The sequence below is a fragment of the Mesoplodon densirostris genome, chromosome 15, assembly GCF_025265405.1.
Source record: "Mesoplodon densirostris isolate mMesDen1 chromosome 15, mMesDen1 primary haplotype, whole genome shotgun sequence".
Lineage (NCBI taxonomy): Eukaryota > Metazoa > Chordata > Mammalia > Artiodactyla > Ziphiidae > Mesoplodon > Mesoplodon densirostris.
Genome location: NC_082675.1, coordinates 702,881 through 725,119, shown reverse-complemented (window position 1 = coordinate 725,119; position 22,239 = coordinate 702,881). Strand labels below are relative to the sequence as shown.

The window sequence follows — 22,239 nt, the reverse complement described above, 5'->3', positions numbered from 1 at the left end:
GTCGCACAGGCCAGGCGTGGGAAGGCCTGGAATTCTGTTCCAGGTCCTCCTGAGGTTGGCGGGTTGGGAGGGGCGGCTTTTGCTGTGCCCGCCCCCCCTCTCACTGGGCACCGGCTCCACCCCAGACTCTCCCCACTGAAGACAGACCACGCGCTGGCCGCTCGGAAGCCGCAGTGTCCACAGCGACAGCTCAGGCTTGGGGCCTGGGATGACGCCAGGCTGCCAGCAAGCCCCGCACCGTGTCCCCGGTGGCTTCCCTCAGAGGCAGCTCTCAGCCGCGTCTGAAAGTGCAGGAGGGGCCCCAGCCCCCCTCACCCCCACCCCGTCTCTCAGGCCCCGCGAAACCCTCGGCCCGGCTGCAGGGCCGTCTCTTCTCAGCCAGGCTTGGTGGCCGCTGTGGCCCTCAGAGCTCCACCCACTGCCACCTCTGGCTCCCTGCCGGCGAGGCACAGGCGCGCAGGCAGGAGCAGGGAAAGGGGAACGGGCAGCGGGTCTCAGCCCTCCTGGACCGGAGGGGCCTGGGGCAGGCAGGTGGGCCGTGTGGGCTGAGCACCTGGCCCAGGCGGACTCGGGCCCCTCTGTCCCCGCTGCGCCCACCCCGTGACGGATGGCGTCCCCACAGCGCATCCCTGCTCGGTGGTCTCCTCCCCACCTTCTCTCTGCTCACAGAGGCAGTCTGCGCCCGGCTCTTAGGAGGCAGTTACTTAACTGCTCGTTAATCAAGTCATTAGTGCTTTGTCTTGCTTTAAAGCCTAAACACTCACAAAAAGTGACTTAGCTGAGTAAACAAGAATGGGATTTTCAGGATCCACCATCCAGGCATCATGCCTCATTAATCAGGGCCGACTGTGACTTCCTGGGCCGAGGGGGCCAAGGGCTCTTTGAGGGGCAGTACTGGGACCTCAGTCCAGTCTTGGCCACCACGAGGGAGTCGCTGGCGTGGGGCCCTGACGCCATGGGCCAGGTTAAGACTGTAGGTTGAAGAGCCCTGCTCACCCTCCCTCCAGCCGTGCCCTGGGAGGACTCCCAACCACTCTGCCCCAGTTTCCCCGTCCATAAGCAGGTAGGTCTGTGGTGGGGACTAGTGAAGTGTGTGGAAGCAAAAGCCCAGTGAGCGAACGCAGCGGCAGCCCCACGCCCTGCGGTTTTCTGGGCCTCTGCCTCTCTTCTGCCCCCACTCCTGCCAGCCCTACGGTCCCAGGGCTTGCCTGGGGTTCTAGGGCAGGTGGACCATGGCACAGGGCCATTTGGGGCCTGGACCCAGCTCACGGCCCCTGCTCAGTGGGCATGTGGCCACAAATAAATCCCTTTACCCTTTGAGCCTCTGCTTTCTCATCTGTGAAGTGGGCTTATGCCACAGTGAGCACTGGTGGCTGCAGCCGCCCTTGAAAGGAGGGTGGTGCCAGCCTTCTCCAGCCGTGTGCCCAACTCCCAGCACTTCAGACCCGGTCACCCGAGAACCCCACGGGCATCCCATTCCGCAGATGAGACAGCGGAGGCCCCAGCACTGCCCTCCTCGCACCCCCGCCCCCGAGGGCCCCCAGGGTCGACTTCTGACAGGGAGGGGATGCCTGGCTGACACCCTCAGCCGCGGTGCTCCTTTACGTGATGGAGGTGCGCGTACAAGGATGAGAAGCGGCCTTCCCACTCCAGAGCGTGACCAAGCAGCGCTGCCTCTTCCCAGGCTGCCCCCTGCCCAGCCGGGGTCCACAGCTCCTCGTCTGGCTCCGTATTTTAGCTGAATCGCTTCATTGGCACGTGTTCTACATCCCCATAGAGCATTTGCAGCAGAAATGAAGGTGACATTTCCGCCCGGGCTGGGGTCCCTCTGCTCTCCAGACAGCGACGCCCCTCTCTTCTCCCCCAGTTCTTCCAAAGCGGCTCCAAAAAGCAGAGTGTTTAATAAGCTGGAGCTGACGTGCGGGCCAAGGGCGGGAGTCCCGTGCGCAGACACGGACTGTCCACACGGCCACCGCTCCTGGGCCTGCGTGGCCCCGTGGCAGGTCGCCTGACTGTTCAGGGGCCACACACTCGTGGGACATCTGGCAGGACACGCTAGGGTAGAGCAGCCCTGGACAGGGTGTCGGGTGCTCATGTGTGAGATGCCTCGGAGCACGACTCCCATGTCTTGGAGCTCAGGTGTGCACAAGGCGCACATGAGCCATGAGGACACGCCCAGCGAGCGCTGCCCGCGCCGAGGACTGGTGCCACCTGGGCTTCCCCGGGCGTCCCCTGGCACACCTCCGGCCACATGGCTATGACCCAGGGCGGGAGTCAGCGCCAGCTGCCCAGCAGCTCAGCCCTTCCTGTCCACCACGCTCAGGTGGCCTGAACAGAACGTCCTGTCACCTTCCGCTCACGCACAGGCCGCGGATCCTGCCTACTTTTTCAGTTTGCAGCTGCTCAGGCCTTTGCAGGTGACGCTGCCCGCTGGGAGCCCGGCCCAGCCAGGGGGAAGGGCCGGCCCTCCTTGGCCCCCAGCAGCTCTGCAGTCAGGGCCTCCGCGGGCCCTTGTGCAGCCCAGGCCCTGCTGCTGGGCACGGGCCCGGCCCACCCCCGCCTCCAGGCGCCAGGCCACACTGGCCCTGAGCCTGCTGGGCCCCTGGATGGAGGTGGGGCCGCCTGAGTGAGAAGGGCCGGGGCGGTTTCACACCCTCCTTCCAGCAGCCGCCCGGCCGCCCCTCGACCTGTGTCTCCATTGCACAGTGGAGACTCCGCAGCGATCAGGAGGGACACCCCCGCCCCCATGGGTGACTTTGGCCCAGCCCTGGGTGCTGGCACGTCTGCTGGGGGCACAGGCTCAGCGCAGGGCTCCCTGCCCATGAATTTTTCATGCCTTTGTTTGGGGAGTGGGAGCGGCAGCCGTCCTCAGCGCTGCTGTGCCGCGCGGTAATTAACGTTCGCTCTGAGGGCAGGACAAGGCCCGTCTCTGCGGCTGCTGAACAGCCGTGTCATCTGTGGAGGCCACCGAGCAGCCCTCGCCCCAAGCAAGTCGCTGCCCAGGTTTCTGGAAGGGTCTCGGTGACGGAGGCCAAGCTCTCCAGACCTGCTGTGCAGCTGGTGCCCCCGGGGAAGCAGGCACTGTCCGGCGACAGTGTCTGTGCCCAGGGCCATGGATGGCTCAGGTGCCTCCGAGGGCTGGTCGGGTGATATGGAAGAAGGAGCTGCGGCCGATCACGGTGACAGCGAAGGTGACAGTGGTGATGATGAAGATGCGGTGATGGTGATGGTGACAATGATGATGGGGGTGACACTGAGGAAGGTGGAGATGACGACGACAGCGGCTCACATTTATGGAGCCCAGACTGCCAACCAGCTGCTGCTCTGAGCTCTCCACCCACACCGACTAATTGAACCCCAAGCCACCGCAGCACGGAGGCCCCCCGTCTCGGCAGACGAGGAACTGAGGCTCAGAGAGGTAAAACGAGCAGCCACCATTACCGAGAGTGAAGGCACGACGGAGCCCCGGGCTCCAGGACCCGCCGTGGGGCTATGTCCCCAGCATGCGATGAGGGCCAGCACTCGGGCCCTGGACGTCAGGAGAGGTGCGGAGGGGGCCCAGTGGAGTCCTGCCTGGCACTGGGCAGGGCTGTACGTGGGCATGTGGCTCCGCATTCTCAGTAAGACGCAGGGTCTCATGAGAAATCTCCAGAGTTTTAAATGTTGGCAGCGATTTTTTTTTTTTTTTTTTTTTTTTTTTTTTTTTTTGCAGTACGCATGCCTCTCACTGTTGTGGCCTCTCCCGTTGCGGAGCACAGGCTCCGGACACGCAGGCCCAGCAGCCATGGCTCACGGGCCTAGCTGCTCCGTGGCATGTGGGATCCTCCCGGACCGGGGCACGAACCCGTGTCCCCTGCATCGGCAGGTGGACTCTCAACCACTGCGCCACCAGGGAAGCCGGCAGCGAATTTTTTTTTTAAAGTTAGGCCAGTTAGGCCAAACAAAGCCTCATCCAGCTTATGGCTTCTCAAGCTGTGTCTCAAGGCCATGTCCACCCGTGGATGGGTGCCTCATCACGTCACGTCCATGAACGTGGGCGACACGCAGCTAACCCTTGGGCATCCCCACGTCACATCTATTAGCGTGAGTGACACGGTGGCCTGGGACGTGGGAGAGCTGAGCTCTGGGGCTTTGGGATGCAGGACCCTGAGCTCACATCTGCCTCTGACCTACACTGGGTGGTCTTGAGCTCCCAGCGGGGTGCCTCTCCCCAGCCACTCATTAGAGTCACCTGGCCCAGGCTTCAGGCTGACGGGGTCTGAGGTCCCTCGGGTGAGCTGAGGTGCACTCAGGACTGTAACCCTCTGGGCTGACGGAAGGATGGGCAGAGGAGGTGGTCCTGGATGAGTGGTCCTACTGGTTCATTGTTTGCCGGCTCGACCAGGCTGGGAGGAACTGGTGCTACGTCCTGAGTGGGACTGGGGCTGGGGGCGAGCAGGGGAGGATAGAGTTGATACTGGGCTCTCATCTGGGCCAAGGAGCGCTCCCTTTCTGGCCACCAGCCATCAGGGTCAGGGGCAAGAGCCGGCACTTCCAGGGCTGAGAGACACCTCCCCGAAACTCTCAGGTTTGGGCCTTCAGCCATTCCAAAGGGGAACCCCTCATTCTCGGCCTAGTTGGAAGACAATAATAATATTGAGTGTTGATGGTGGTGATGGTGATGATGGTGATGATGGTGGTGATGGTGGTGGTGATGGTGGTGGTGATGGTGGTGATGATGGTGATGGTGATGGTGATGATGATGGTGATGATGGTGATGGTGATGGTGGTGATGATGGTGATGATGGTGATGATGGTGATGATGGTGATGGTGATGATGGTGGTGATGATGGTGATGGTGATGGTGGTGATGATGGTGATGGTGATGATGGTGGTGATGATGGTGATGATGGTGATGATGGTGATGGTGATGATGGTGATGATGGTGATGGTGGTGATGATGGTGGTGATGATGGTGATGATGGTGATGGTGATGATGGTGGTGATGATGGTGATGGTGATGGTGGTGATGATGGTGATGGTGATGATGGTGGTGATGATGGTGATGATGGTGATGATGGTGATGGTGATGGTGGTGATGATGGTGATGATGGTGATGATGATGGTGATGATGGTGATGATGGTGATGGTGATGATGGTGATGGTGGTGATGGTGATGATGGTGGTGATGATGGTGATGGTGATGGTGGTGATGATGGTGATGGTGATGATGGTGGTGATGATGGTGATGGTGATGGTGGTGATGATGGTGATGGTGATGATGGTGGTGATGATGGTGATGGTGATGGTGATGGTGGTGATGATGGTGGTGATGATGGTGGTGATGATGGTGATGGTGGTGATGATGGTGGTGATGATGGTGGTGATGGTGGTGATGATGGTGATGGTGATGGTGGTGATGATGGTGATGGTGGTGATGATGGTGGTGATGATGGTGGTGATGATGGTGATGGTGGTGATGATGGTGGTGATGATGGTGGTGATGATGGTGATGGTGGTGATGATGGTGGTGATGATGGTGATGGTGATGGTGGTGATGGTGGTGATGATGATGATGATGATGGTGGTGATGATGGTGGTGGTGATGGTGGTTATGGTGGTGGTGATGATGGTGGTGATGGTGGTGATGATGGTGGTGGTGATGGTGGTTATGGTGGTGGTGATGATGGTGGTGATGGTGGTGGTGGTGGTGATGAAGGTGGTGATGATGATGATGATGGTGGTTATGGTGGTGGTGATGATGGTGGTGATGATGGTGGTGATGGTGGTGGTGAAAATACAACCACACGGTATATCGTGATGAGTACACCCAGCGCTGTCCTAGTGCTTTGCACGTATTCACTCACATAAGCTGTACAGCAGTCCTGTAGGTGGGCTGTTGGCTCTGTTCTACAGAAGCGTAACTGAGGCGCAGAGAGGTCATGGCACTTGCCCAGGCTGCACAGGTGGTAGCACAGCGTCAGAGCAGGCGTCTGCTCCAGAGCCCAGGTCTTGGGCGCCCACCATACCTAGCACATCCCTTGGGGCCTAGGGTCTGTCCCCTGCTCTGTGGACTCCCCTCCTGGACCCCCACCCATTCCAGGATGACGCTCTCCAGGACCGCCCAGCCCAGCCCAACCCCGTGAAGGTCGCCTCGCTCAGGCAGCTCCCACAAGACAGATGTGGCTCTTTTTCCCTCTTTGTCCTGATTAATTGCCTCATTCAATTCCGACTCTATTGCAGTTAAACATTAATTCAGTAGGACTTAATAATGTGAATTCATTTGCAATGCAGCCTGTGCTGGCTGAAAACGGTGAGCTGTTTGGTTAATTATAGGCTCCATGGACTCGCTGGAAAGCACCCTCACCCCCTCCTTGATGTCAGACCATTTAGCTTTCACCAGTGGCACCGTCCGAAAGCATGGAAGGGATGAAACCGGGCCTGGGGTGGAGCAGGGCCAGGCCTAGGGGTGCTTCCAGGCTGCCCAAGGGACAGGTGTGCTGCGCCCAAGGCCCGGCCCCCTGACGGTTTCATGGAATTGCAGTCTCCACCTCAAGGGCTAGTTAGGCATAAAGAGGTCTGATTGGGGGTGTCTGGCAGCTCGGCTAATTCCGCAGCGTCAGAGGGGTTCCTGTCCCCCACGGCCCCCCTCCAGGCCGCGCTCCCACAGGCCACGACCCCCGGTTCCCCCCACCCCTCCCTCCTGGCACAGAGAACGTCCGGAAGTGCCGGTCATGTGGCCGCACGACAAAGCTCAGTCCCAGCTTGCTGCGCAGTGAAGCTTTGCATGTTCCGGCCACTCGCCTTTCCAGCCTCGTCTCCCACGTCCCCTCCTCGCCTTCCTGCTCTGTCTCTGGGTTTCGGCCACCCTGCTAGAGCCAGCCAGCCATGAGGGGCGGACCTGGCCTCTCACCGTGGTTGTACGGCCAGGAGACTGGGCCCGTGGCCCCTTCTGCCATTTGTGAAGGGACACCCGCCCTGGAGGTCTTGGGCCAGGCCCTGCAGGGTGCAGTGTGAGGCTGGGGGGCAGAGGGTCCACGGGGCTGCTGTGAGCCTCAGGAAGATCCCCGCAGATGCCCATTCCCCCTGTCCCCAGGTCACTCTCCGCCTGCGGTGAGTGGCTGATAAAGCACGAGGCAGGTGGCCACAACTCGGTAAACTCTGTCGTTGAACCCACCCCGGCCCTCGCCCCAGGGCGGGTCTGGTGGAAGACCCCACAGACACAGCACGTGTCTGTGGAGCACCTCCACATGTCTGCCTGGGGCCCATCACCCTCCTGTGCGTCCCGGGGAGATTTATTTTCAGCAATATAATTCACTTGACATAAACGTGTCACAATTACAGTTGCTGGGAAGAGATTCTTTATGGTTTATATTCTTTTAGGGGGAAAATTGCTGTGGTTTCTAGAGCAGGCTTTCTTTTTAAAGCTCTGCTCACTGAAAATGGAAAACAAGGATTTGTTTGCACGATTTTCACAATCTTCCCTTAACCAGCTGCGCTAACACGTGGAGCGGTTTCTGCTGGGGCATCTGCAGGGGCGGGCGGGGGGAGCAGGTGGCCCCCACCCCGGCAGGCAGCACCTGCGGCACAGGCTGTCCTGACTGCTTGTCTTCGACGGTCCCAGCCCTCGCTGCCCCCTGCCCTCCCTGCGGCCCTTTCAGGCCACCCGAGGCTGGGCCTCTCTGTCTCCCTGCCCAGGCGGTGCCCAGAGTCCCTGCCCTGAGCCCTGGTCCGTCGGCCTCATAAGCAGCCAAGGGCCCCTCGCATCCCACCGCGGCCCCCCCACTGCCTGGAGAGCTCAGCACCTGGGGGGGAGCCTGAGGGGGCGGGGGCTGCTCCGTGTGTTTCCTGGGGTAACCGGGTAGCTCCGGCCTGCTGGGGCGTGCGGGTGCTGGTCTGCATCTGCCTGGGCACGTGCACTCCTCGGTCTCACCTCTGCCTCGCCTACCCCCACGACCGGCCCCCTGCCCAGGTCCTCGGTGGAGCTCCCACCAGGGCTTGCCTAGGCCCCCAGATCCCTCCCAGCTCCCGGCGCCTGGGCCCCTGGTCCTGCTGGCTGGGGACACCCCCATCCCACACCTGAGGCCCCGAGTCGCCGCCTCTGGCCCTCCCCCCCAGCCCAGGCCCCTCCCACACTCTCACCTTCTCAGCCCCTAGCACTGACCGCCTGTGGGGCGCTGACTCACCTCTCTCTCTCTCTTCCCCCCACTGCAGTGCGACAGCGAGAGCGACGGGGATGACAAGGTAAGCCTTCCCCCCCTCACCTGCCCCTCCTGCTGACCTGGACCGCAGGCAGAAAGGTCGTAGTTCTCCTGTGGGGTGTGCGGGTGACGGTCGCCTCCCCGACCTGGCTGAGGACAAGATGCGGTAGACGTCCACGCTGGGACCTGGGACGCTGCCCGGGCCCCTTGGGACTGCAGGACCGAGCCTCAGCTCCTGGCCTGTCAGCAGCTGTCTCAGTCCAGGGTTCCCTGGGATGGGGGAGCCGTGGGCAGAGCGGGGGCCACACTCTGTTGCGTTTCCATGCTAGGGGCTGTAAACATCACCCCAAAACGGTGACTTCCGCTAATAGCAACAGCGCCTGGCCCCTCGCAATTCCCTCCTAACCCCCGCTTTTCAGGAACAATGAAGTTTCTGCTAACTCGGGATTTACGCAGTGGGAGAGTTAGCACAGGGACAGCCGAGGGGCCTCCGGGGGTGCCGGCATCCTTCTGCGTTCCTTTCCGCAGCTCCTGCCTTGGTCCTTGGGGTGCAGGAGACCTTGGTCCTGGCCCTCTGCAGGGCCCTGTGTGTCCTGGGGGAAGGGGAAGAGCTCTTGGCTCAGAAGTTATTCGCAGAGTACCTACTGTGTGCTGAGCTGTGTGTGGGCAGGGACACAGCTGGGGGCACCACTGGGGACTGGCTCTCGGGGGCAGCGACCAGAAGCAGCAGCAACAGGCCTGAGACCCAGCGGGTGCAGGTGCCGGGCACTCACTGTCCCAAAACCCTGTGGGGCAGGAACTGTCACTACCTGATGTAGAAGTGGAGACCAAGGCACAGAGAGGGTGAGGAACCTGCCCGAGGTCACACAGCTGGAAGCCGGGCAGGCTGGGCACGCCGTCCTTGGTGAACGAGCTATCAGCCCACCTGAAGAGCCTTCGGTGGTGAGACTGGCAGGAGGTGGCCGCGCCGCCGTGGTGGAGCCCCTCGTCCTCGGGGTGGGGCCCCCCGGGGGTGGCGCTGGGCACCAAGGAGGACAGGTGTCCAGCGGTGGGGCCAGTGTGCCCGAGGGCTCTTCGTGTGAGGCGGGTGGAAGGGCACTGAATACCGACTGGCGTCTAGGCAAGTTTCTGTGAACTGGAACGTGGTCCCGTCGGGGGGTCTGTGCAGTGTGAGAGCCTCAGTTGCTGCCTCTCTGGTGTGTCCTGGCCTGCGTGGGCAGGAGCTGTGGACAGCCAGACGGCCAGCCCGCCTCGTACAGGCTTCACGCTCAAGCACAGAGTAGCCTATGAGCACGTGAGCAAGTGTGGAAGGAACCCAGAGGCCGGCTAGCAGGGTGCTCAGGGTCAGGGCAGGCCTGCAGAGGATGCCTGGGGTCCGGATGACCAGCCTCATGAGGTAGGGCACTGGTCTGGGCTGGGCGAGCGGTTATCCCAAGGGCCGGGAGGGGGACTGGAGTCGCGCGGTGACTGGAGGAGGAGCAGGTGTGGACGGGTGAGGTGGGGGTGCGGGTGCGCCGTCCAAGGTGAGCTGGCCCAGAAGCCCTGTGTGGAGTCCTTGCTGCAGTCTAGACCGTCCTGGGAAGGTGGCCAGAGGGCAGGGCAGCTAGGAAGTGTCTGTGGTCCCGAGTGCTCCCCCCTCAGCCGTCCTGTGAGTGGGCAGGGTGTCGGGCCGCCGGTGGGCACTGGGACAGGTGCCTCGTTTCTTCAGGAGCTGTCACTCCTGATGTCTTTTTTTTATATAAATTTATGTATTTATTTTTGGCTGCGTTGGGTCTCCGTTGCTGTGCGCGGGCTTTCTCTAGTTGTGGCGAGCGGGGGCTACTCTTCGTTGTGGTGCGCGGGCTTCTCATTGGGTGGCTTCTCTTGTTGTGGAGCACGGGCTCTAGATGCACGGGCTTCGGTCGTTGTGGCTCGCGGGCTCAGCAGTTGTGGCTCGCGGGCCTAGTTGCTCCACGGCATGTGGGATCTTCCTGGGCCAGGGCTCGAACCCGTGTCCCCTGCCTTGGCAGGCGGATTCTTAACCACTGCACCACCAGGGAAGCCCCACTCCTGATGTCTTTAATGTATTCGATCGCAGCACCTGGGAAAGTGCTGCGCTGGGCCATCACCTTCAGCACCTCCTTTAATTGCAAATCTGCAGGAAACGCTCTCTGAGGCCAGGGGCTGCTTTGAGGGGGGTGTGGGGAGGGGCTTCTGAGACCCTGAGGCTGCTGACTGCTCTGTCCAGGGGCCCCTTGGTCAGCACTGGTCTTGGCATGTTTCTCCCTCCACCCCTCAGTCCACCCCTCCTGCCGGAGCGAGGACCCTGGAGTGGAGACCAGGCGCTGGAAGGGCCCGAGCCAGGGCACAGCCCCACATGGCAGCTCTGACCAGGCACGCCGAGAGCTTCTGCCCAGGGCCGTCAACCCCGGGCACCGAGGCCGGCAGGCCGTCAACCCCGGGCACCGAGGCCGGCAGGCCGTCAACCCCGGGCACCGAGGCCGGCAGGCCGCGACCGAGGGCGAGCCGGAGGCCGTGGCTTTGGCCTCCTCTGCATTCACGCCCACCCGCGCACGGGCAGTGGCCCCGAGCTCAGCCTGGCCAAGGACTGACGGGCACAGCAGGCGCGGTCACCGGGGGTGGCCCGGGTGGCCCGGGAGCTCGCTCTGCTCGAGCCTGGGGTGGGGCCTGGAACCAGCAGTTCCTTCTGGCGATTCCCTGTGCAGCGTGAGGGAAGAACCCCACTCTGAGGGTCTTTGGGAAGGCCAGGGTCCGAGTTCCAGAGGCCTCTGCTGGGAGAGACTGGGTTCTGCGCTGGGGCTGACCCCATGGCACTTACACCGGGCCTCGGCGGCCGGGGGTCCTCAGGAGGAGGGGCAGAACCTGGTCTTCCCCATGGTGACTGGGCCCCGGCATGGCCATGGCGGTGGGCCCCCAGTGGGCTGCACAGGCGATACGGGCAGGTGACCGCCCCTGGCTCCGTCGCGGGCAGGCCTTAGTGGGGCCCAGGCAGGGGAGGGAGAGAGAAGCTTCCCACTGTCGCCACCTGCTCCGTGAGTGACGGGGTGCCTCTCCTGGGCTATGGTGAGCTCTGAGTGGGCTAGCACAGGGTGACTGAGCCTGCCATTCGTGGGGCAATGGGCCCCCTGAAGTGGGCAGAGCCGGCCCATGCTGCAGAAAGCCTCTTGGCTGATGAGCCAGGGAAAGGTACAGGATTCCTCCCCGGTCACCCGAGTTTGCCTTCTCCATGAGCACATGGGGCTTCTGGGACACTAGGGTATGTTCCAGACAGCTTGAGATGCAGGCCAGAGGCCAGGGCCGAGATTCCATGCAGCTGACCATGGTGCCGCTCGGAGAAGGGGTCCTGGACGGAGCCCAAGAGCTGCCTGGTGGTGGGGAGGTCTTGGGGCTTCCCAGAGCAGCCCCCTGGGATAGGGGCCCCCTCTAGGGCCCCAGGGCTATTCACCAACCAGCATGGACAAATCTTGGTATTTCTGCCGCCGGGACGGGTATGTGTGTGGTCAGCACTGGCTGGGCTGTTGTGACTTGCCAGGCCCTGCGTGGCTGCCTGGGCTGTAGGTCTGGAGGCTGCAGCTGCCCTCACCCTGCCCTCAGCATCTCTCCTCTGGGCGTGGCACAGTTTCCTTGCTCGCCAGCTCACATCTCTGCCCTTACCAGAAAGATGCAGAGACCTCTGCTGCCTACATGATAAACTCCCTACCCCTGTCCTGGCTTTCAAGGTGCAGACACCAGCTGTCTACCACATGGCCCCGGGTCAGGGAGGAAGCTGTAATGGAACTGGACTAAAGAAGGAGTTTGCACTTCTCACCTAAAGGCCCGGATGTGGACCCTCCCGGCTGGCGTGGCCTGTGGGTGGTCATCAGGCTCCTGTCTCTCTGCTTTTGGCCGTTCTTGGCATATGGCTCCCTTCCTCATAGTCACCTCTTAATCCACAGAAGCAGCTGTAGCACCAGCCATCTTATCTGCATTCCCCTTTCCCACATCATTGATCTTACAACCTGACTGATCACCTCCTGCGTGGTGAGGCAGGGAGATGTTGATGTAAACTGTCCAGTGGGGTCGAAGCAGAAGGAGGGAGGGAGGGAGGGGATGAGCTCAGAGAGGCCACATTGTAAACAGTCATGGCCAGAAATTCAGCTTTTGATCCAAGTGCGGTGAGGAGCCACCATCCTGGGAGGTCCCTGGCACACAGCCTCACCCTGGCAGTGCTCCCCGGGGACACTGATTATGCACCAAGGCTATCACCTGCGGTCCAGACCTCTCTGTTTCCTCCATGGCAGGGACACCCGGTTACTCGAGGCTGTTTGGGTCTGAGTTGGGGTGGTGGGTATGGAGAGACCTTTGGAGTTCCTTCTGTCCTTTACCCGAGCTGGGTTTCTGGGCAATGAGTAACTTCCTCTGGGCCCGTCCAAAAGCAGGCGCAGGTCAGAGGGCCAGGGTGGACACTTGCCTGGGACCTTGGCCAAAGTTACCATCCCCCGCCTTCCCCACCCCATAGGGCGGGGAAAGCAGAGAGAGGCGTGCGCCCTCTGCGGCGCTCAGGGGCAGAGCCCTGCCTTTCCGAGGCCACGAGAACACAGGTGGCAAGGAAAACACTGTCCACCCACAGCAGGGCCCTGGCCTCCCTGGAGCCTGGCCGCGAACAGGCTGAACGAAGCTGGGACAGGCTTGACTTGTCACGCTCCTCGGTGCACAGCAGACTGGAAGCAGCGGTCAGAAGCCCCCCGGGCTGCTCGGGTTGGCGAAGGAGACGCAGCTGGGTGTGCAGGTGGGGCGGGAGAGTGAGGGCGGAGCCCCGTGTGCGGGGTCTGTGGGCGCTGACTCCACACCCGTGCTGGGCGCTGGGGATGGCGTGCCAGGCAGGCAGCCCCAAGGAGGCCTCCTCCTGGGCAGGGCGGCAGGAAGACCAGGGCTCCGTGTCTCCCGGCCAGTTTGCTCCCCCCGCACCCGCCAGCGTCTGAGGTCCAGGTCTGAGGGCAGCTGCACCTCCTCCTGCCCTGCTTGCCTCCCTGGCCCCGGGCTCCTGCCGGCCCGCCCGCCCCTTGCCCGCCGGCCTCGGGCTCTGCCTCTTGGCTTGAGGTGCGGACACGCTGAGGACAGTGTGCCTCCCAGACACGGACAGACAGTCGGAAACCCGCGAGGCCTCTCCAACCAGCCCAGCCCCGGAGGCTGACACGCAGACAGACAGACAGACAGACAGATGGAAAACCTCTCCGCCGCCTCCCCTTCTGTGGGACCAGGCCCTGCCCTGGGATGCAGGCCCCCCGCCCGCTGACATGCTCCCCTCGCCATAGAACCCCTACGTGCTTCCCCACGCCCCACCCCGGCCCTGCTCCGGGCGCTCAGTGCTGGCGGGGAAGGCGGCCTGAGCTGCCAGGAGGCTCCGGAGCCGGGCGGCCAGATGGCTGCGGTTGGTGTCTAACTGCTGTTTTATTGGAAAAATACGGGGTGAAAAATTGTGTGGGGCTCGTCAGGCAGCCTGCTGGTCCGGGCCGGCTGCCGCCTGCCTGAGCGGCCCGGCCAGCACCCAGGCTTCTCTTGAGGGGTGTCTGTCTGGCCTGCCTGCCAGGCTCGCCCCTCCAGCCCGCCAGGACGTGCTCCCCGCACTGGGCTGCGGGAACTGGCAGGGCTGGGGATGGGGCTGTCGATGGGGCCGTCAGGCGGCTGGCAGGGGGCCGGGCGTCCTCGGAGGGCAGCCCTCCAGCCCCGAGCCTTGGTCTCCTCTTTGCTAAGCGTTGCGAACGGGGGGTCGTGGCGGTGCCTGCGGCCCGGGGTGGAGGCCGGGGCTCGGGGGGTCGGCGCTGGCTGCTGAGATGGCCGAGCGGGCATCCGCCCCCCCGGCCCCGGGTCAGCCTCGCTGCTGGGGGCCCTCGGTCTGCAGTGAGCACAGACGCCGGTCCAGGCGCCTCCGCCCGATGTCTGAGGGGGGCCTCCTCTGAGACCCTGCCTTCTCGCCTCCGACACGAGGCTCGCCGGGCCCACCCCTTAGGTCCCTGTGGCAGCAAGGAAAGGGCACGACAGCCCGACAGCAGCTCCGAGCAGCGCCCGGCGTGCGTCCCTGCCGCCCGTCTCGGGGCAGCTCCCCTCTGCGTCCCGGGCCCCGCTGGCACTTGCCTTCCAGGCCACCGCTGCCGCACCCAGTTCCCGCGCGACGCCCCTGCTTGCCCTCGGAGCGTCCCTGCTCACAGAGGTTTCCTCCGTGTGCCGGCCCAGCCCCACTCCTGAGAACACCTTCCCGTAGTCTGTAGGAGGCTCACCCGTCCTCCTGTCTCCCAGCCGCGGGCACCCCTCCAAGGCCGGGTGCTGGGGGGACAGAGGTGCAGGGAGCTGGTGCTCCCCGGTGCAGGGGGTCCTACACAGGCGACCTCACCGGGGTGTCCTCACAAGGGCTCAGGGCTGTGCACCGTGACCTAGGGCTGCTCCACCCAGAGCGTGTCTTCCCACGGGTCTGCCCGAGGAAGAGGAAGGGCCTTGGCAGTTTGCTCACTGAGGGTCCCAGGCAGGCACTGGGGCGGCACATAGGTCCCAGCAAGGACCACGATCTGACATGTAGCCCGCGCCTCCTGGGCCCTGCACGCGTCAGCTCAGTCAGCCCCAGATAACCCTCTGAAGTGGCATCTGTCCTCCAGCCCCACCCTCAGCGAGGAACCCGAGAGACAGCGTGAGGATCTGCCAGGACCGGAGGCCTCAGGGGAGTCAGGCACCGTCAGGCTACTGTAAGAGTCCCAGCAGGCAAGGGCGGAGGCCTGGGCTGTGGATGCAGGGCTGGGAGAGGCACCTGTGTCCTACGGCTGCTCTAACAAATTACCACAGACTGGGTGGCCTAAAACAGCTCAAGTTTACAGTTCAGGAGGTCAGAAGTCCAAAATGGGTCTCCCTAAGCCGAAACCAAGGTGTCATCAGGGCTGGTTCCTTCCGGAGGCTCCAGGAAGAACGTGGTTCCTTGCCTGGCCGGCTTCTGGAGGCTGCCATGTTCCTGGGCTTGGAGCTTCCTCCCCTCGTCACTCTGAGCTCTGCTTCTGAGGTCACATCTTCTTCTCTGACTCTCCTGCCTCCCTCTTATGAGGACCCTTGTGATCACATTGGGGCCATCCAGGCCCATTAGGGCCTGTTGGCTGGGACGCTAGAGCCCGCTGATGCTTTCAGGACCCCACTGCTCACCTGGGACGGCCCTGGGTGCGTGGGGGCCCGCAGGACGCCACGGGATAGAGGTAGGGGAGGGTCTCAGTCTGGGAGGTGCTGGGTCTGAGGAGCCTGAGGGGTGTCCCAGCATAGGTGAGACAGGTGTGATGGCCGCCAGGGACAGAGAATGGGGGGCAGGCACTGACCCCAGGGGCCCCGTCCACGAGCGCCGTGTAGTGTGAGGCCCAGCACAGCAGCGAAGGTGGGAGTGCCCGCTGTGCTCAGCAGAAAGCTGGGTGCGGAGAGTTTAACTTCCTGCTGGGGTCACACAGACCTAAGTGCCAGGCGGGACTTGAACCTGCACCTTCCAGCTGAATGGGCAAGCTGAGGCGGAGGAGCAGCCAGGAGGCTGGAAGAGAAGGTGGAAGACCTCCACGGTGGGGGCCGTCTGCCCCTCCCGCCTCCCCCACCCTGGCCTTTCCGGAACTAGCTGAGCAGGACCCCGGGCAGCTCCCACATCCACCTCCAGGTCTCCCCGGGCTCCCGCAGGGATGCACCGGGCTGCCTGGGTGCTTACATGGGGGTTGTCCTCTGGCCCTGGGGTGTCCATACCCCTCTGTGCCCGGAGGGGTCGTAGCGCCTTCAGACCACACCTGCCCTGCTAGCCTGGGAGGGGGCCCCACTGGGCGGGGACGCCAGGGGCCTGGTGCAGGCTTCCGAGGTGGGTGGTCCTTATCTGGGGGCAGGTGAGGAGGCAGGTGGGAACCATGGGATCGGTCAGGGCACAGGCAGAGGCCAAGCGTGCAAAACAAGCAGATGCTTTTTCAGAAATGGTCAGAGCTTGAGGACCAGTCAGGTGGACGGGGCAGGGGTTAGAGGGCGGCTGAGACCCCCACCCTGTCCCTGCACGCCCCGGCCCTGCCACAGCGGAGAGCTGGGTTAGCGCCACAATGGCGCTGTGCCCCCAGGTCCCCAGCAGGACCAGAGGCGCCGCCCCGAGAGGAAGGGCTTTGCCATTGTTCTGGCTGAAGTGAGCCAGGCCTCCGTGGCCTTCGTGCAGATGCAGACGCGGTTGGGGACAGGCAGCCGCCGCACGCCCCTGCCCTGCGTCGCACGCACGCGTGCTCCCACGCGTGCACACGCACGCCTTCACACCCGCACACGTGCGCGTTTGCCCAGTGTCACACACACGTGCAGTCCGCGGGCACTCACGTGTGCACATACACGGGTGTGCTCAATGCCCACACTCCCCTCCTGATACCTGGAGCTCGTGGCTTCTGCTTTTGACACTGGCTGAGAACCCACTCCCCTCAGGGATGGGCTGGTCAGGGTGCCCACCGCACACTCAGCGGACCCCAGTACCACACACTGGGCAGCTTAAACCATAGGAAGTTGTTCTCCTGTGTCCCAGAGACCGGGAGCCTGGCATCCAGGTGTGGGCAGGGCCGCACTCCCCTAGAGGAGGCTTCCTGCCCCCGGTGGCCTCAGGCTTCCGTAGCTCGTGGAATCGCTCCCATCTCCACCTCCGTGGTCACGTGGCCTCCCTCCCCCACCCCCGTGTCTGTGTCTCCTCTGTGCAGAAGGATGCAGTCATAGAACTTGGGCCCCCAGTCCAGGGTGCACTCACCCCGAGATCCTGAATCACAGCCGCAAAGGCCCTAATTCCAAATACGGTCACATCCTGAGGTTCTGGGTGTGCATGTCTTTGGGGGCCATACTCAGCCGCTGCAGCACGCTGCCCTGTCCTCCTGCCCGCAGCGGCCTCACGGACAGCGCAAACCGCAGAGGGTTGTCGTGGCCGCAGCGCTGAGGGCTGCAGAGGCCCCGGGGCCTCCTGCGCCCTAGAAGCCCCGCTCAGCCTCACTCTGCATCCACGCGGCTGTTCTCCCAAGCCCATCAGATCCTCCCTCCTCCAAGGCTTTCCAGAGGGTCTTCTCAAGTGCACGAACTCTCACATCTCTGGCACAGTCTGCAGTCACCCCTCTGCCGTTTTGCACTGAACTTGCATTTTCTGGTCAGCCAGGAGGGCGAGCCAGCGTTGAGCGGGCTCTGTGTTTACCCTTGGTCGGCCCGTTACTGAGCATTTGTAGATTTTTCTGGTCTTTGCTTCTTTCCCAACACTGGACACCAATGATGGACATGCCCAGCTAGCGAGGACCCTCTGGACCCCGCCCCGCCCCCCATGCCCTCCCCTCTGCTGAGCCCGCCAGCCTGGCCGAGAGGGTCTGCACTCTGGTCCACAGCCACGGGGTCCCTCTGTGTGAGGCCACAGTCGCAGCTCGGCAAGGATGAACCGAGGCTGGGCAGCCTAGCCCAGGAAGCCTGGCCCCCATCCCCCCAGCCACACTGGCCTTCTCACACGCATGGGGCCCTGTCTTGGCAGGTGTCCTTGTCACACGGCCCACGGGCCTTCGTCTGCAGCCCCTGCATCCACTTGCCCCCCAGAGAGGCAGCCACAAGGGAGCGGGCCAGCTGTCAGCGCCTTAGCCCAGCCGAGGGGAGCCCAGCGATTGATGTGGCTGATTGGCAGTGCGGTGGGCACTCCCAGTGCCCCCCGGCTGTGGGTGGGGCCCCCTCCATGGCCCCTGTGACGACACCTACCCCTTGCTCTGCATAAGGATGACAGATGTGGTTCTAAGATTGGTTGTCGGCCCTGCCCACCACGTGCGGGCGCTGAGTGCATTACCTCTGTCTGGCCTGGAAGTCGCTCAGGGACGTCCCTGCACTCTCTGATGGCGGCCTTCGTTCAACCCGGTAATCTAGTCCCGCTCCACTTCCTTCTAGATCTCTAACCTCATTAAATCTTTCATATCACAGCCACTTTCCTTTCTAAACAGAATTAAAGCCAGTCCTGCCCAAAGTCTGATTTTACCCCCAAACCGGAGGGCGGGGCCGTGGCTCAGAGGTGGCATGGCAAGGACTGTGGCCTCTGCAAGGACCATGAGTGCCCAAGGTGGTCTTAAGAATGATGTTTGAAGTGAAGCCGTGTCATTACAGGAAGACAGGCTCCTCCAAGGTCAGGCTGTGGTGGGAGAGGAGCCAGGGTGCACATTGAGACCTTGACCGTGACCTGATGGTCAGACTCAGGGGCTTGGTCTGGACCAGAGTGACGAGGCCGGGCTGGGGCTAGAGAAGCTCCTAGCTGCTCCCGCTGGCTCCCAGCGCTGGCCCAGCCCTCATTTGCCACCCGCTCTCCCCACTGCCACTGGCTCCAGGAACCTTTTACTGCCAGGGGTGGGATCTCCAGGTAGCTGGGAGAGACTGGGTGCAGCCCGGCTGCTCATCTGGAGGATACGTGATTATGGAGCATACCTTTGGGGCCCCGAGGATTCAGCAGCTCAACTGGGGGAGGTTGCCTGACCTGGTGCACCAGGGTCACCGCCCCCAGAGCTCCAAGCTCCGTAACCAGCTGCCAGCTGACATCTCCAATGGGAGAGTCCCTGTCCCCACCTCTGGAGGGGCCCCACCACCTACCCCCTTTCATCCCCACGCCTGCTTGTCACTGCAGCGCCTAGCCCAGCTCCTTGTGCCCCACCCAGCCCTGTGGCGGATCCTACAGAGGGGTCTTTTTAAAGACCTCATCACCTGTCTCCTCAGATCCCACACACATCTCCTCCTGTTGCTCAACACAAATGCCCAAGCTCCCTCATGGCCCTCAAGGCCCTGTGCCCCACCCCACCTCCCTGGCTGGCCCTGCCAGGTTGTTCCTGCCTCAGGGCCTTTGCACTGGCTGTGGCCGCCCCAGAAGACTCTTCCTTGAGCTCCCCTCAGCTTCACCTGTGGTCCGTCTCAGCTCAGACGCCCCTCCTGGGAAGCTCCCCCAGCTGCCATTCAGATCAGTGCCCGTCACTGCTTTTCACACTGCCCTTACGGTCTGCCCACCCCATCTGCACTCGTATGACCTGTCTCCTTGTGTATGGCCCTTCTCTCCCACTAGGCTGTGAGCTTGACTCAGGCCTGCCGATGGGGCGGCTTGTTCTTCTGCATTCCATCCCCTAATCAGGGTCCTGGCTGTGAGTGTAGTTGAGTGTGGCTACGGTGACAAGTTGTCACCAACTGGGCGGCTGAGTACTACACTATTATCTCTCAGTCTGGAGGCCAGAAGTCCCACAGGAGTGTCCCCGCGGGAGTCAAGCTGTGGGCTGGGCCGGCCCCTCTGCGGCTCCAGGGAGAATCCCTTCCTGGCCTTTCTGAGCTTGTAGAGGCGCCCACATACCTGGGTTCCCGGCCCCTTCCTCCATCTTCACAGCCAGAGGGCAGCGTCTTCCCATCTCTCCTCCCACTAGTAAGGACCCTGAGATTAAGCTGTGCCCATAGCATCGTCTCCCCATCTCCAGGTCAACTGACCAACTTTAATTCCGCTTTGCTATGTAAGGTTCACAGACTTCTGGGCTTAGGGCACCTTTGCTGCTGACCCCAGAGGGGTAGAACAGGACACCCCACTGCATGAACACCTTTCCCCTTCGCTGCCAGAGGCCTTGGAGCTGGGCCAAGTGCAAGAGCTCACGCCCTGCTGGGGCACGGTGCAATGGGCACGGGGGCACATGGGCCCGCAGACACCCACCCCTGAGGTAAAGCCACCCCCCAGCCTGGGAGTCAGGGTTCTCCCGCCAGAATCCCCCGTCCCAGGACCAGTCTCTGCTACTCTCCTAGAGGAGGAGCACGTCTCGGCTAAGTCCGCGGACCCCAGGGTCACACTGCCGGGTTTCCAATCCCAGCCCTGCCCCATACCAGCTCCATGGCCTCCAGCATGTCACCTCACTTCTCTGTCTCAGCTTCCTCATCAACAAAATGGAGATGATAATAGTATGTCCTCAGAGGATAGGCGTGAGGGCCCAGTGATTTCATGGTTAGAAGCCATTCAGCACGGTGCCACGTACGTGCTGTTTTTATGGCAGGAAACAGGGTGTCGTGGTATGACGTTTATGGGGGCGGGGTAAGGGGAATATATGTAATTGGTAAATAATTCAAACAGAACAAAAGGACTTAAAAGCCCCACCTAGAGGCTGGCACCGTTGGCCATTTCTTTTTTACGGTTGGAGATTAACTGTGGGCTGTGTAAGTGCATGTGTCTGCCTGTGTTTTGCCGCCTTTTGAAAAGGGAGCGCTGGCCCAGTGCCCGCGGCTCTGGAGTTGTGTCCCAGGGTCCCGTTTGAATGGCTGCGCGCTTCCCTGCTGAATGGACCCGCCTCTGATCACCCAGCTTAGGGCAGGCGTATGCAAGCCCTGAACCTGGGCTCTAAGCTGTGGGCCCCTGGATGCCTCACCAGAGCTGACCTCCTGGTGCCCCTAGCTCCACAGCAGCTTAGAGGTGGGCTCTCAAACTCCTTCCAGGAGCCCCTAGGCCCCCTTACCCTCCGTGGATTGTTTTACAGCAAGTTTCATGATTGGGAGTTGTGCTGCTGGCGTCCTGGTGTTGCACCTGCGTGCTCTGGAATGTTAGGTGCCACCCCGTGGGCCTGGATCGGTGTGGGGCATATACTCGGCCTTCTCAAGGGGCGGTTGTTCCCCCTGGATCTGAACTCGGTTTGGGCCCACGGAGCGGCCAGGTGGCTCCGGAGTAGTGGTCAGGGTTGGCGTGTACTGCGCAATTCGCAATTACAGTAACTACTTGGACCCCTTCTCCCACTTTGCATCCCCATTTCGCAGATAGTGAAACTGAGGGCGGAGCTTACATCGGACAGATGTGGGGGCTCTGTTGTCCTTCCTTCAAGTCCCAGCTCCTCGACCTCGCCGCTCCGTGACTCAGTTTTCCCCTCTGTAAACTGGGCGTAGGAGCCATCCATATTCGTTGCTGTGAGCGTCGGAGGAGCCGGCCCATACAGCGTTCGGTACAGCTGACACCGCGCGCTCTGACCTGGTGACGGGGATGGGACGGCGAACGCTCGAACCCAAGTCTGCGGCCCCGTGCGGGCAGATCCGCGTCTCGGGGCTGGATTAATCGGGCCTGCCCGCGCCCCGCCCCCGCCCCGCCCCGCCGCGCTCCCTGGCCGCCGCCTGCGCGCCCGCCAGCAGTGCGCCTGCCGCCGCCGTCCCCGCCGCTTGTGGGCCCTTCGCCGCGCCCGACGGCGTCCGGCAGCCCAGTGCGCCGAGAGCCGCCCGGAGCGCGCCGAGTCGGCGCGGCGGACATGCGTGCCCCGCGCGCCCCCGGCCTGGGTTCCGGCTAGGCAGGGCGCCACGGGAGAGGGGCCACCTCGACGGGCCGAGGCTGGCGGTGGCCCGCGTCCATGCCGCCCAGCTTCGACTCCGGCTCCGGTACGAGGACTAGCGGCGGTCGCCTGCAGAGCGCGCCGAACCCGGGGCGCCCGCGCGGTGAGTGAGCGCTGGTGGCTCCGGGGAGGAACTCGGGACTTTGGGGGCCGGGGTTGAGAGAGCAGCCGCCCCCTCTAGAGGAACGGGGAGCGGGAGAGGCCCCCGGCGCTCTGCTCACTCCGTCTCTCACGGGAGCCGGGCGCGCGGAGACCCCACGTACCTCCGCCTGCGCCCCTGGGGCGCACGTGGCGGCAGACCCGCAGAGAGTCCTGGGCCTCGGCCAGGGCGCTGGGGGGCCCGCGGCGGAGGCGGGGCAGGGCGCTGGGGGACGCGCGCCTTTGTCTGCGCCCTGGCGCGGGCTCGGCCGCCCGGGTTCCCGGCCGCCGCCGCGCTCACCTGCCCGGAGTTGGAGCTCTTTGTCTGGGGCGGGGCGCGGCCGGCGGAGTCTGTGCCGCGTGTCTGGGCCGAGGCTACCCCGTAGGTTGGGTCCTCGCAAACAAAGCGCGCCTTGACCTCCGCCCGCAGCCGGGATTGCGTATCTCCGGGGAAAGAGTGCTGACCCTGACATTCTCCGTACGGAGCGGGCCCCTTCCACGGGGACCCTGAACTTGCAGCCCGGGGACCTCCAACCTGGACTTTGGCCTGAAGTGACCCTTTCGTTTCACACCCACACCGGTTCAGTGCC

At 63.1% G+C, this 22,239-nt stretch overlaps 1 protein-coding gene across 11 annotated transcripts in view; it reads left to right on the top strand.

Moving 5' to 3' along the window:
* The window catches only part of FBRSL1 (fibrosin like 1), an 84,645-nt gene that overhangs the window by 43,267 nt on the left and 19,139 nt on the right, over nt 1-22,239 (top strand). For all 11 annotated transcript variants that reach the window (XM_060118504.1, XM_060118501.1, XM_060118502.1 and 8 more), the window contains one exon: nt 8,194-8,223. In XM_060118504.1, coding sequence (XP_059974487.1) covers nt 8,194-8,223 — 30 coding nt within the window. The remainder of the gene's footprint in view (nt 1-8,193; nt 8,224-22,239) is intronic.